At 48.6% G+C, this 12,413-nt stretch overlaps 1 protein-coding gene across 1 annotated transcript in view; it reads left to right on the forward strand.

The window, feature by feature from the left end:
- Window positions 1–12,413, forward strand: part of pcloa (piccolo presynaptic cytomatrix protein a) — a 113,941-nt gene that overhangs the window by 53,443 nt on the left and 48,085 nt on the right. Inside the window, 6 exon segments of the mRNA XM_042335464.1 lie at window positions 652–745; window positions 6,844–7,178; window positions 7,410–7,605; window positions 8,313–8,501; window positions 8,791–8,987; window positions 9,150–9,286. Of these exon segments, the coding sequence (XP_042191398.1) occupies window positions 652–745; window positions 6,844–7,178; window positions 7,410–7,605; window positions 8,313–8,501; window positions 8,791–8,987; window positions 9,150–9,286 (1,148 nt within the window).

Consider the following 12,413-nt stretch of genomic DNA (forward strand, 5'->3'; position numbering starts at 1 on the left):
ATATGCCTGCTGCAATTCAGTTGCCAAAACATTACCTCGTATTTTACCTCACATGTAATTAAAAAAAAAGGATTAAATTCAGAAACGTTAAACGGTATTAGACAGTAACTACTTTAACAGCAATAAAACAAACACATTCCTGCGGAGGGAGCTGGTAGGAACGTTGGATTGCTCGGTCAATGGCCAGGGTCAATGGCCAGGGTCAACGGCGGCGTGGTGTATTCCGCAAATATGCCCGACTGTGAGGGCGGGCACAAGCCGGTGTGAGTAGGTTAAACGTTGAGTTTTATAAGGGCACCACGGGGTGACCAGCCCCTCCCACCCAGCCCCACCCCTCCCACCACCCACCCACCCAGCCCCTCCCCATCCTCCCCACCCAGCCCCTCCCCACCCAGCGCACCTTCCTACCCCCCACCCAGCCCCACCCTCCCCACCCTCCCACCCAGCCCTTCCCCACCCTCCCACCCAGCCCCTCCCACCCTCCCCTCCCCGCCCAGCCCCACCCTCCCCACCCAGCTCCTCCCCACCCTCCCCTCAATGATCAATATGTAATTGATTTATGATAATCACAGGAACAATTTGTGGCCTGAATATAACAAACCGTGCTCGGCGAGGATTACTTTAATTCGACTGCCCGCCCGGCGTCCCAAGCAGTCATCAGCTGAGCCTGATGCGACAAGAGTCTGAGTTGTAGACATTTCAACGTGGTACAGAGTTCAAGCTGATGCTGGATAAATTGCAGAAAGCAGATTCTACTCGACATTGACCACGGGATGCTCGTCGCACACATGTGCTATGCACCACATTCAAATCAGGTAATTTAAAACCGCAGCACGTAGGTGAAACTGTTTTGCTTGATTGAACACATCAATATAGGTTGACATACTGTGCTGATAACACTGAGGTAAAATGTGAGATTGTTGAATAAATTAAGTGCCAGACTTGGCCTTGATTTATTGATTGCAAATCGTTTAGCCAAAGAAATCGACTGCAATGTAATACAATTTAAAACGAGGCACATTTAACATCGAATTCATTTAGTTTATAAATACTGAGAAAAGGGAAGTAATAATACATTGCTTATTTTGCTTGAAAGTTTCTTAAACATTTTTTTATCATATTTTAAATAATGATGGTGATTTTCTAAAATTGTCTTGACCATGCTGCTAAGGTGGCCTTGCAATCGATCTCCTGGCGTGGCAGCTGAAACAAGTTTGGAAGAGTAGACCAAAACGTCCTTTCTGCAGGGATCTCTAGAGCTTTCTATATCAAAGGCCCTCCCGACAGCAGTGGTGCCAGCGAGTAATTGCAGGGCTGCACCTTTACCACCTTTGTACTACGCTTCTTTAACAACATCATATTCATCATATTCATTTAGAGTACAAAAAGAGGAATGCAATAGCACATCATTTATAACGCTTGCTCGGTGTTTCATTGGCAAGTAATACATCAAATAACTACGGCAGTTTTTCTCTCTCTCTCTGATCCATCTGTGTCTTAGAGAATGAGCACCGTTGCCCACCTTCTGCGAGCTTTCCAGAATGCTCAGCGGCGCCTCCTGGCAGGATCTTGCTGATGTACGCGCCGATCTCCCCGTCTCTTCCCGGAACCTCTTTCCCACCAACGACTCGGACGCCAAGTCCGTTCCCTGCACGCAGAGCAGCTTGCTTCCTTAGCAAGACAGCCAAACCTCCAGCAGGTGATGCATGCTGATGACAGATGAGTAATTATCTCTCTATCTCTTGAGTTTTCATGCATAAAACACATTGCACCTGGCAGGTCAACAATCTCACAGCCAGGTGTCCTGCAATGAATTTCTTAAGGCAGTGCATTTTTATTCTTGCATCATCAAAGCTAACATTGAAGAAGGCGTACATTTGAGCGTATCTACAAAGTATTGTCTGCGTGACAGCTTGAAACCAGGCTTAGTTGCCAGAGGGCAGACTGTACAGCTGTATAGCTTTTTTTTGTAAAATGTATGTATTATGCAGTCAAATATGCCACGTCTAATATTCTCATAGCAGATCTTCCTGCACTGCATTCAGCCGTGCATTACAATTCATTCACTCATTTATGGCGGGGAGGGGGGCCCAAAAAGGTGTTATTTGCTAATTTTGCAAAAGTAATTACCAGCAGACGGATCTTCATTCGAGTTAATGGGTGGATGCAGTATGGGACAATAATTGCGTGGTGCCAAGCAAAATAGAGCGTGGAGTACATGGCAATGACTTCTCGAGCAGCACCACAGCTGCCAGTGCCCATTTACTGCCATCCCATAAGCTGTGCTACAAAAATGGGATTTGTTCTGCTGCCTCTTTCTGCTTGGGTATATCAATCTGGCCCCGGAGTGTTTAAACAACAACAAAACAAGAGCAAAAATCTATAATTATATGCATCTGATCACCATTATAGCATATTCTGCATTATGTATTTAAGACAATGTTTGGCTGGCAAACTTTGATCAACAACCTCTCAATTTCAAAATGAAGAAGCAGCACACATACAGATCAAACAGGTACAGGTAGAACGCAGCTATTAAGGCCAGCAGAGCATATGGCACATGGTGGAGTAATATGGTAAGGACCATGCCTGGCTGTCTTTGTCACCGTTGAAAGTTGATGTTGATACACCCATACCAAATATTATTTTTGAAGTGCCATCAACCGCGGACAAAGGGTGTTTGTGCACACTGTGCTGGCAGTGGCGCACAACACGAGTAACACAACAACAGCCACAACAAACTCAACGCACTCGTCAAATAACGCTGCTTGAAAAGAAAATGCGGACACTAAGGCTACGTTTTGGGCTATGGCCCTTCTTCACAGCACATAGGGTGGCCAGTGCTGTGAAAAATATCCATTGGGTCATTGCTCACAATCTCGCATATTATGTTTTCTATTTAAGCAGTGTTATTGATGAATGTGTTGAGTTTTTGTTTATTTAACATTATAGACTGTTCGGGCGAGGGCTGTAGGCGAATACCTATTAATGCCAGTGCGATGCACATGCAGGTTATTTGGGCAGCACCATAACTTGCCGTCTTTTGACTTCCAACTGCTGACATTTGCGCACCATCCGGGTACTCATTCATAGCTCAAGTGACTTAGCAGAGGCCCATGACAGTTTGAGGTGCCACATTTCACCGATTTTTATTCACTGCAGGGAATCAAATCCAGGTCACCAGGGACATAATCACTGCACCACCGCTCGCTACCATGCGCCAAACTGTGGGCTCGTCACCGCTATTTAGAACAACAAAAATAAACAATCTCTCCCCGCCACAAAGTTGCCGAGCGAAAAATCATTCCAGTCTATTGATGATCGAGGGGTGGCAATGTTTGCAGCATCGGCTCGTCAGTGGAGGAACGACAGCTGGTTCGAAATGCAGAATTCCCAGGGTCCGCCTCCGGGTCATGGCTAGGAGCAGGACGAGAGCTATAGTCGGGCCACCTGACATGCTGTGGTCCTTGGCGTCTTGTTGAAGCTGCACTCTGGCGTGCGGGAAATCGTAGCTCTGCGGGGGGTCGCTGATCTGACAAGGCACATCGTTCAGCGCGGCGCGACCGCAGGCAACGGTGGGTTATAGCGTGCGTGCGTGCGGTGACAACGGCGCTACAGAAACGTCCAAGAAAGCAAGGGAGATCCAATGCGCCTAACGTGATTCACGTTGCAAGAGTTATAATTATAATAATTATTCAAATGGAGAATGCGCATTTCATCCTAGGATCCCAATGCGCAATGCACGGAAAGCAGGATACAAAAACAGAACCAGGACAACCGACCAAACTAAAGGAAGGCCGGTTTAAAGAGATGGGTTTTCAAAGGAGACTTAAATATATCTACCGACTCTGATTTCCTGATTTCAAGTTGCAAGGCGTCCAGCAGCTTTGGGTGCCACGCTAACAAAAGCCTGATCGCCAAAAGAGCGCAACCTAGATGGCATTAATAAACAAACATGTTTTACGCACATGTTACATAATGCACGTGTCTTCTTGGTTCTTTCGGTAAAGTCACGTAGAAGGGAAGTAATAAAATAATAAAAATAAAACATAATAAAATAATTCTCACGACGTTTCGGCCACAACACAAGCAGCCGTCCTCAGGTGAAGACCAGGTCTGTCGAGGCGACAGTGTCTGATCTGACAAGGCACATCGTTTCATTTAGACGCTGTCGCCTCGACAGACCTGGTCTTCACCTGAGGACGGCTGCTTGCGTTGTGGCCGAAACGTCGTGAGAATTATATTTTATGTTTTATTTTTATTATTTTATTACTTCCCTTCTACGTGACTTCACCGAGGAACCAAGAAGATGAATCCCTGCAGTCACGAAAGCTTTAAATCGAAATTTAATGCACGTGTGTTACATAATACATGTGCGTGTGGGTTATATGTAGGGCCCAAATGTTTCACGTGATAATTGTGACCATTTACAGAGCATTTTTAGTAAACTGTACTGCTGGGTGGATGAATGCCTCCCGATGCCACGCAGCTCATTGGAGGTCATGTGAATATACTTCACTACGCAGGCCAGCGCACATTGAAGGGAGGGGGAACTGATAGGATTCAGTTTCAGTTTCATTTATTAGGAATAACCCTGTGAGCCATGCAGCTCTTGACGCGGGTGCAACCGAGGATTGGTTCAGATATCAGCTGTGGCCAGGAATCAAATTAAAATTGTTGGGTTCATACCACAGCGCAAACCATTTATACATTTTAGCTTCTGTGTGTATATACATATATATTTGCCTTGCAAGACCATAAGGGATGGAGATGGCTTAGGGATGGCTTTATCCAGCAGGTGATAAATCATGGCTGATGATGATTTATATACACGTGTGCATATTTAGCCAGGGAGCACAATTGACGTGCAAACATCAACTTAAATGTCGTTTCTAAAGTCATTTTTTTTTAAATTTGTTTTACCAGGTCAGGCCCACTGGGCTATATAGCTCTTTTTTCAGAAGCGACCTGGCCACAAATGAGTGCTGAACGAATTGGCTTATCATGTGGAATTGTACAGCAGCCAAATACTCTAAACGCATATTTCTAAATGTGGTGGGAAAAACTGGAGGACCCGGAGAAAAATCCACGCGACCGCGAGAACATGCAAAATCCAAATATACAGCAGCAGGCGTCATTGTCAGGATCGAACCCACGACTTCCTGCACACCAGGCGAGGTAGATAACATTTCGCCACCATGACCATTGGGGTCAAAGCACAAAAGCCAATACATATAGGATATTGGCGATGTAGCTGCCTTGGAATGGGACCAGTTATAAGGATGAATGGCCATATTCCAATTATGTTTCCTGTACCACACATGCCTTGTTGCCCTTTGAGGAGCATCACCCCTCTCCCACCAAAGTTTAAAGCTTCTCATTTTCACCGCCCATCTATTGGTGGGCTTTATCAGTCTCATCACATTTCACGAAAGTGAAAACAGCTCAGGTAGCCCCTTCGTATAGGGGTGCACATGCTCATCAAGCCCTAACTTTAACCTGGTTTTACCCATCGCACTGACCATGTAGGCTCAATATAGGTCCAATATTGATGTAGTGTGAGATTGTGGTGACAAAGCTGCTGTACACTGTGTACGCAGAGGTGGTCAATTTCAATGAGAATTGATCTTCATTGTTGATGAAATTCAAATTACATTCGCAATAGATTTTTATGGCAGAATTTTTTTTTTCTTCCTGCGATCGACTTTCGCTTGGCGACTCTTCTGGGCTCAGTGCTGATTTCGGAGCTTATTCTCTGAGGAGTTAGCACCAGCGCCAGTCTGCAGCCCACACGAGACTTCCTCCTAAGCAGGGTTAGTTAGTGTGGCATTAAAGGGATCACGGCATCGGTAGGCACATGAGGTCTGCTGGGCCAACGCGAAGCGCACACCAGACACCGCGCGCGTGCTCTACACAAACGCTCACTGTACTCACCTGCAAGGGGTGGTATCCTCCATGCTTGCTTTTGGAGTGATCTTCATGGAACGAGTCACGAGGCTTATCGAACCAGTTGGTGTCTTCACGCCTCAAGTGGTATGCTTTAAAAAGTCAAAACGGAGCTCTGGGGTAAGTGGGGACGGGGGCACGGTCCTCGGTAACGGAGCCGCGTTGCGCGAGCACACGCAAAACGGACACCTCCAATCTGGGAGGGCGCGCATGCAGATCCGTGGCGTGATTGGTTCATGCAAAAATCCATGGCGGGGTAAAAAAAAATGTGCACGTATATATATAAAAGAGCATGCAAAAGAATAGAGAGTAACAAAAAGAAAGTGGTGTGAAGACATATTTTCAAGTATATTTTTTTTAAATACAACAGAGAAAAAAAATAAAAATCTGCAGCATGAATGATCGCGTTTTTTTCTTCAGCAATTCTTGCATTTCATATGAGGTAGCTTGTGCTTTGTTTTCAAATCGAATGAAAGTTTGTCCAAAGTAATTTCGCTGTAGTCATGCGCAACTAAACGTTGCACACACGCCGATCCGCAGATTTGTTGAGGAGGCGCATGCAGTCCAGCAGCAAAACAGGAAGAAGAAAAAAGGAAAAAAGAAGCAAAACACAGAGAAAGTAAAAAAAAAAGCACATCCAGGGTGGCATTTGAAGCAGTCGCTGACCCATCCGCGTGCATCCGTGCCCTCGGGCGGCAGAGCCGTGTCTGGCGCGGCACACATTCCCCCCGCTCAGTTACCTTCGCTGTCCGACATGGCGTGCTGCAGGTCGTCCAGGATGTACGCCACGTCGCGGTCGTAGCTACGCCGGTGCAGCTCCTTGATGTGCTGCTGCACTTCGGGCAGCGAGTGGCTTGAGCCAAACTGCTCACGCGTGTCGGCTGAGATGGGCGGCAGGGGCCCCGCGGCCGCCCGCGCCATGCCCATGGGCTGGCCCACGGGACTCAGAGGGCTCTCTTCCTCCGAGTTCTGGGCTACGATGGGGATCCTCCCCTTGCTTTGGCTGATGATGAGATTGGGCGGCTTGCACCTCAGTTTCACCCCGGCGGCTCCCGGCACGTACGAGCTCATGTCCAGCGCGTCGCCATCTTTGGCCCCCGTCGTCGCCGCCGCCGCGGCCTGCAGCTCGTGCTTAGTCATGGTCAGGTCGAGCCCGTGAACCGACGATGGCCGGAGCGGGTCAGCTCGATGCCGTACACGGACGAGGGCCGAGAACCGGCGCCTTCCATCCTGTAAATGGACGATGGCCTCGATTTACTGCAGTCGAGCCCGTAGACGGACGTCGGCCTGGATCTGCTGCTGTCCATACCGTACACAGACGAGGGTCTCGACCTGCTGTCCTCCAGGCCGTATGCAGACGTGGGCCTTGAGCGGGTGCTCTCCATGCTGTAGACTGAAGCGGGCCGAGATCTTGTGACGTCCAGACCATAAACGGACGACGGTCGCGATCGGTTGCTTTCGAGGCTGTACACCGACCTTGGCCGAGAGCGAGTGCCGGTGCTGCTCAATAAGTCAAGCTCGTTCGTGTGTCCCCTCGTCGTGAGCACCGAGAGCTTCTGCTGCTCCTGGATATTCTTCCTGAGGCCGTACGTGATGTCTCCCTGCAGCTTCTTGGCTCGCATCACAACGGTGGATGCCGCCTCCGTGGCCGGAGTCGTGGTTAAATAGGAGGGAAATTCAGACTCGACGTCTTTGGCTTCCTCAATTGGAGAGAACTTGGAGACCCTATGCTCGACGCCCAGCTTTCTGGATTTCAGCTGCTTGTTCGAAACAACGGCCGGCATCAGCTGCTTCGCAGCTTCCTTTTCCAATGTGATCCTGCCGATGCTGTAGCGATCTGACTTCGAGGGGTGCCTGTATTTCACGTCGCCATGGTAGAGCGTGGCGGTTCCTAAGTGATCCAGAGGGTCAGACCCCCTCTGAAACTCCTGCTTAATCTGCTGCTTCAACAGCTTGAGCTCGTAGGGATCTTTCATCGACTCGTCGTCGATTTTCCTGTGCATGTGTGACCTCGGCGTGCTCGACGTGCTTATGTAGTCGCTGATGTCCGACATCCTCTTTGGGTCCCTGGAGTGATGGTAGCGACGCTCCACTCTGTGCGTGCCCCCCAAGCTGAACGTGCCCCCGATGGCCGCGCCTTTCGTGAGCTCGTTAATGTCGTCGATCATCACGTAGTTGCGCGCCGCCTGGTGCTCGAGATCTGCGTAGAATGACTCAGCGGAAATGCTCGACATGGGGCTGCTGGCCATGCTTCCCCTCTCCTCCAGCGCCAGCCGAAGGTCAAGGTTGTCGTACATCTCGACCGCCGACGTGGGCGACATTAGCAGAGGGTGGCTCTGCTGCAGCAACTCGTAGTTGGCCTTCAGCTTGGGGTCCAAGTTGATCAGCTGGGAATGCCGGGGCTTCTGCGCGAAGTGCGGCTGGTGGTGCGGGTGCATCGTGTGGCCCTGCGCATAGTAGGACGTGCCCGGCGTGGCTTGATACCCAGGCTGAGGGCCCGTGGCCATCTGGAAGCTCGTCGTGTGGTAGGGAGCGTGATGGCTTCCCAATGTCGGGTAGGTGGTGGTCAGGTAATCTGCCTGGTGGCTGGGCATCGGCTGGAAACTTGTGGCCTGATAACCAGCTAGGTGGCCGCCCAAGGTAGGGAAAGGGGTGGTCTGATAGCCCGACTGGTGCATCGGCAGGGTTTGGTAGCTGGTGGTCTGATACCCGGCCTGCGTTGTGGAAATGGTCTGGTGGCTCGTCGTCTGGTACGCGGGGCGGTGCGCTTCCAACGTGCTGTAGCCTGCGGCCTGTGACCGATAGGGGACCGGCTGAGTCTGATAAAGCGGCTGCGGCTGGTAGGGCGCCTGCTGCAGGTACGAATTACTCGGCTGCGTGGTGGCGCCGGGGGTGTGCGAGAACTCGATGTTGAGCGAGTGGCGTGCGTTCGGAGCCAGGTACTGGGCGTACTGGTGCTGCGGCGCCGTCCTTGGCCGCTCGCCCTGGCGGCCGCCCTCCGCCACGGTGCCACGGATGTTACTGACCTCGCTGTCTGACATGTAGTCGCGGTCCTCCGCCACGCCCTGGAGATAAGCCCTCTCTCGCTTCTCCCTCTCCTTGAGCAGGGCCTCTTTCCTGCGGTTGATGCCCAGCTCCAGATAGCGCAGCTTAGCGTCGATCTCCTTCTCCTCCTCGTCCAGTTCCGCCTGCCTCTTGCGCAGCTTCGACGACTCCTTCTCCACAATCTCGAGCTCGCGGTCGATGTCCTGGATGAGCTTGGCACGGGCCATGGTGCTCGTGCGCCCGATTCGCTTGCGCGGGATGGACGCGACGAACGAGAGCGAGTTTGCGGAGCTGGGTGCCGGCGCGTCCTCCGGAGGGGGGTTGGGCAGCGTCCGCTTGACTTTCTTGCTCTGAGCCAGGGCCGCCGCTGCCGCCGCCGCCGTCGATTGCTGCGTGGGTTTGATCTGGAATGAAAGGGGGCGTTCGTTCACAAGAGCACGGCGTGCGACGTGAGGGCACAATTAATACTGCACACCGCTCCACGATTCCTCTCGCCGGAAACGGTTCAACGGCTAACGAGGGGCGGGTTCGGTGGCACATGACGATAATCCAGCTCTACGGAGATGCGGTCGGGGAATCGTGTTCTGATCATGTGCGCAATATGCCCGATTTGGAACAGCGTGTTATCAAATGCAGGAGGCAGCGGAGCAAATACGTTGCCGACCTATTTGAGCGCTGCCAAATTTATTTATTTGTTTTTCTCCTTCCTGTGCACGCATGCGTTCCTTCAAAGTATTTCAGTTTCACACCACACACCTCGTTAAATTGGGTCACATCCCACAGAGCAGCCTCACGATAAAATATTGATGCTCAGTGAAGTTTCCCTGGATAATTATAACTGTTATACCTACATTAATTGTGAAAATCCGAAGTGGTGTGGAATTATCTCACTGGCCATTCAATACCTCCAGAATTCCCTGTCATTACCCTGATGTAGCCATTGCCTACTCCAACTATAAACTGTTGCTCAATATGCCCGGTAGATTTCAATGACACGCAGCAATGCACATTTAAAATTGACATTGTAAGAATTATTTTGCACCACGTATCGCCATTAACTTGTGGCTGAGCCAATTTCTTCCAACAGCAATCACCATTAAACTAACATGTGCACCGTGATGAATTTATTTTCAATGCATAGAGTAAATGAACCATAAAATTAACCAACTTCCTATAGTTTAAAAAATAAGACCAACACATTCCCCAATGTTATATTATTGTCGATAGCAAAACATGCACACTCTCATTGCATTTGTTATTGGTAACTGAGAGCAAAGTGAAAAAGTGTTGAATAAATAAACACGTCTTTCTTCCTGTGTATTAAATGGAAATTATTAATTATCGCGCTAACTGCAAAACCGTTGAACATTCTGCCAGCTACCTGTCGGCACCATGCAGTTGTAATCTCGGATATTTTACTGTAATTGTTTTTTTTAAGGCAAAACATGAAATCATTTAGACTCCAGGTCACGATCACCATTGATTTTCCGAGAAAACAAATATATTCTAAACCAATCGATATCCTGTCTGCATTCGATCAGTGCTTATTAAGCCCTTTTTAATTTACAGGTGCTACAAACCGACCTTGCTGCCATTGAGCACGTACACGCTAGTTGATTAAATGAAATTCATGTGAGTTAGTGCACTTCAATGCTTCATCGTCGTCTTCATTAGATGTGTTATGTTATTTTCACAGCATTATGGAACACAGTTTTAAACCTGACAATATATTTTAAAACCTGGTCTCTCACCATAAAATGTGTTTTTAGTGATTAAGAAAAGGTATACAATTATGAATCTCACATAGAGAGTAAATCTTCTCTTTAAGGTGGAGTTCAATGGTATAAGCCCGCAGCAGATGATCATCAGCCATTGTGATCATCTGATCCGACCATTTACTGCAAGATCCGACCATGTCTGTCCAGTGCTCGCCGAGCTCCATTGGCTTATGGTTGCCGAACAAATAGATGATAAGGTCGCCCTCGTTACACATAAAGTGCTTGCCACAAATAAACCACAATACCTTGTTGATCTCATCAATGAGCATACACCATCATGCGAACTCCGGTCATCCTTGCAGCGTCTTTTGGCTGGCCCTCGAACAAAAATGGCCACTGCATCGTGTGCATTCAGATGAGCTGCGACCATCTAGAACGCTCTTCCTTCCGATATTAGGAAGCCACTGGAGCTATGCACTTTTTAATCATCTAGATTGAAAACTCATTTCTTTAGAACTGCTTTTTGTGTTTAATTTGTTGTCCTTCTCCCGCACATCCGATTAGCACAGTTGGCTACGTACGGTTCGAAAGAAGTTCAACGTACATACACACATGATCTATCCACTGCTAAATGAAGACCTCCCCAATCTGTCATCATCCCCCATGATCGCGCGATGTAACAATCCGTTTAGTTCTTGCACACGCACAAGCTGATGCCAGCACTCTAATGTGCTATGAAGAAGGGCCATTGCTCAAAATGTTGCCAATTTTAGAGAAATATTTATTTTCAGGCCGCAGTGTTATTGACAAATGTATTGAGTTCATTGGGATATGGTAATTTTTCGTGCAGCAATTGATGGCAAACCAATATTCACCTTTCAAGCAGCTGCACCATGGCTAACTCCGCCACTAAATGGGCCTTCCAGATCAGTGCCTGTCCGCTTCGATATGTGCGCCAGTTACTGCACCCACCCCGCGCTTACATCCACCAACATAATTTCACTCTGACTTAATTACATTTACAACACAATTTGGGTTTGGATGCATCCAGTTAACTTTTAGCGAGATCCTGATGGATGGGCGACATCTGATCATGGTCAATTATTTGTAAATGCAGGCGAATTTAAACTTGCGTTCTCTGCACGCGCGTGCCTCCGACAGAAAATAAGCAACGAGCATAATGAAGAGCGCTCACTTATAGCGCTGCCCATCGTTGCTCCGAATAACAATCAACACCACCAATATGTATCTCAGTGGCAGCTGTCACTAGAGCTGCCGTATATTAAAATGAAAATATCTATAAAAAATAACTTTTGACTTGCAGCTGGAAGTACTGAAAGGATTCGTAATGGAATCCCTCTTTGCATTGTGATATTATAATTGCAGCTCAAGTCGTGGACGAGGTGCGTCTGAACAGAAAATGCCACTTAATCTGCAGGAATTATAAGGTCCTGCTGCGTGCATCAATGTGAAAAAGACGCATCAGTGTGCGCGTATGGTTTGCCAGGCAAAGGTGGCACAAACATCCTTCAATTTGGCATCAGAGAGAGAGAGATGCAATTGAGGCTTTCAGGCAGCGCAGTCGGTTCTGCCCAAGATTGACGCTGTATTAAACCCAACTAAACCAGGGCACATGTCATAGGTATGGCCTCCCTACCTCCCTCTCTCTCTCTAAGAGCCATTACAGCTTCCAGGAACCCATCC

This window comes from Callorhinchus milii, unplaced genomic scaffold (assembly GCF_018977255.1).
Source record: "Callorhinchus milii isolate IMCB2004 unplaced genomic scaffold, IMCB_Cmil_1.0 Scaffold5, whole genome shotgun sequence".
Classification (NCBI taxonomy): domain Eukaryota; kingdom Metazoa; phylum Chordata; class Chondrichthyes; order Chimaeriformes; family Callorhinchidae; genus Callorhinchus; species Callorhinchus milii.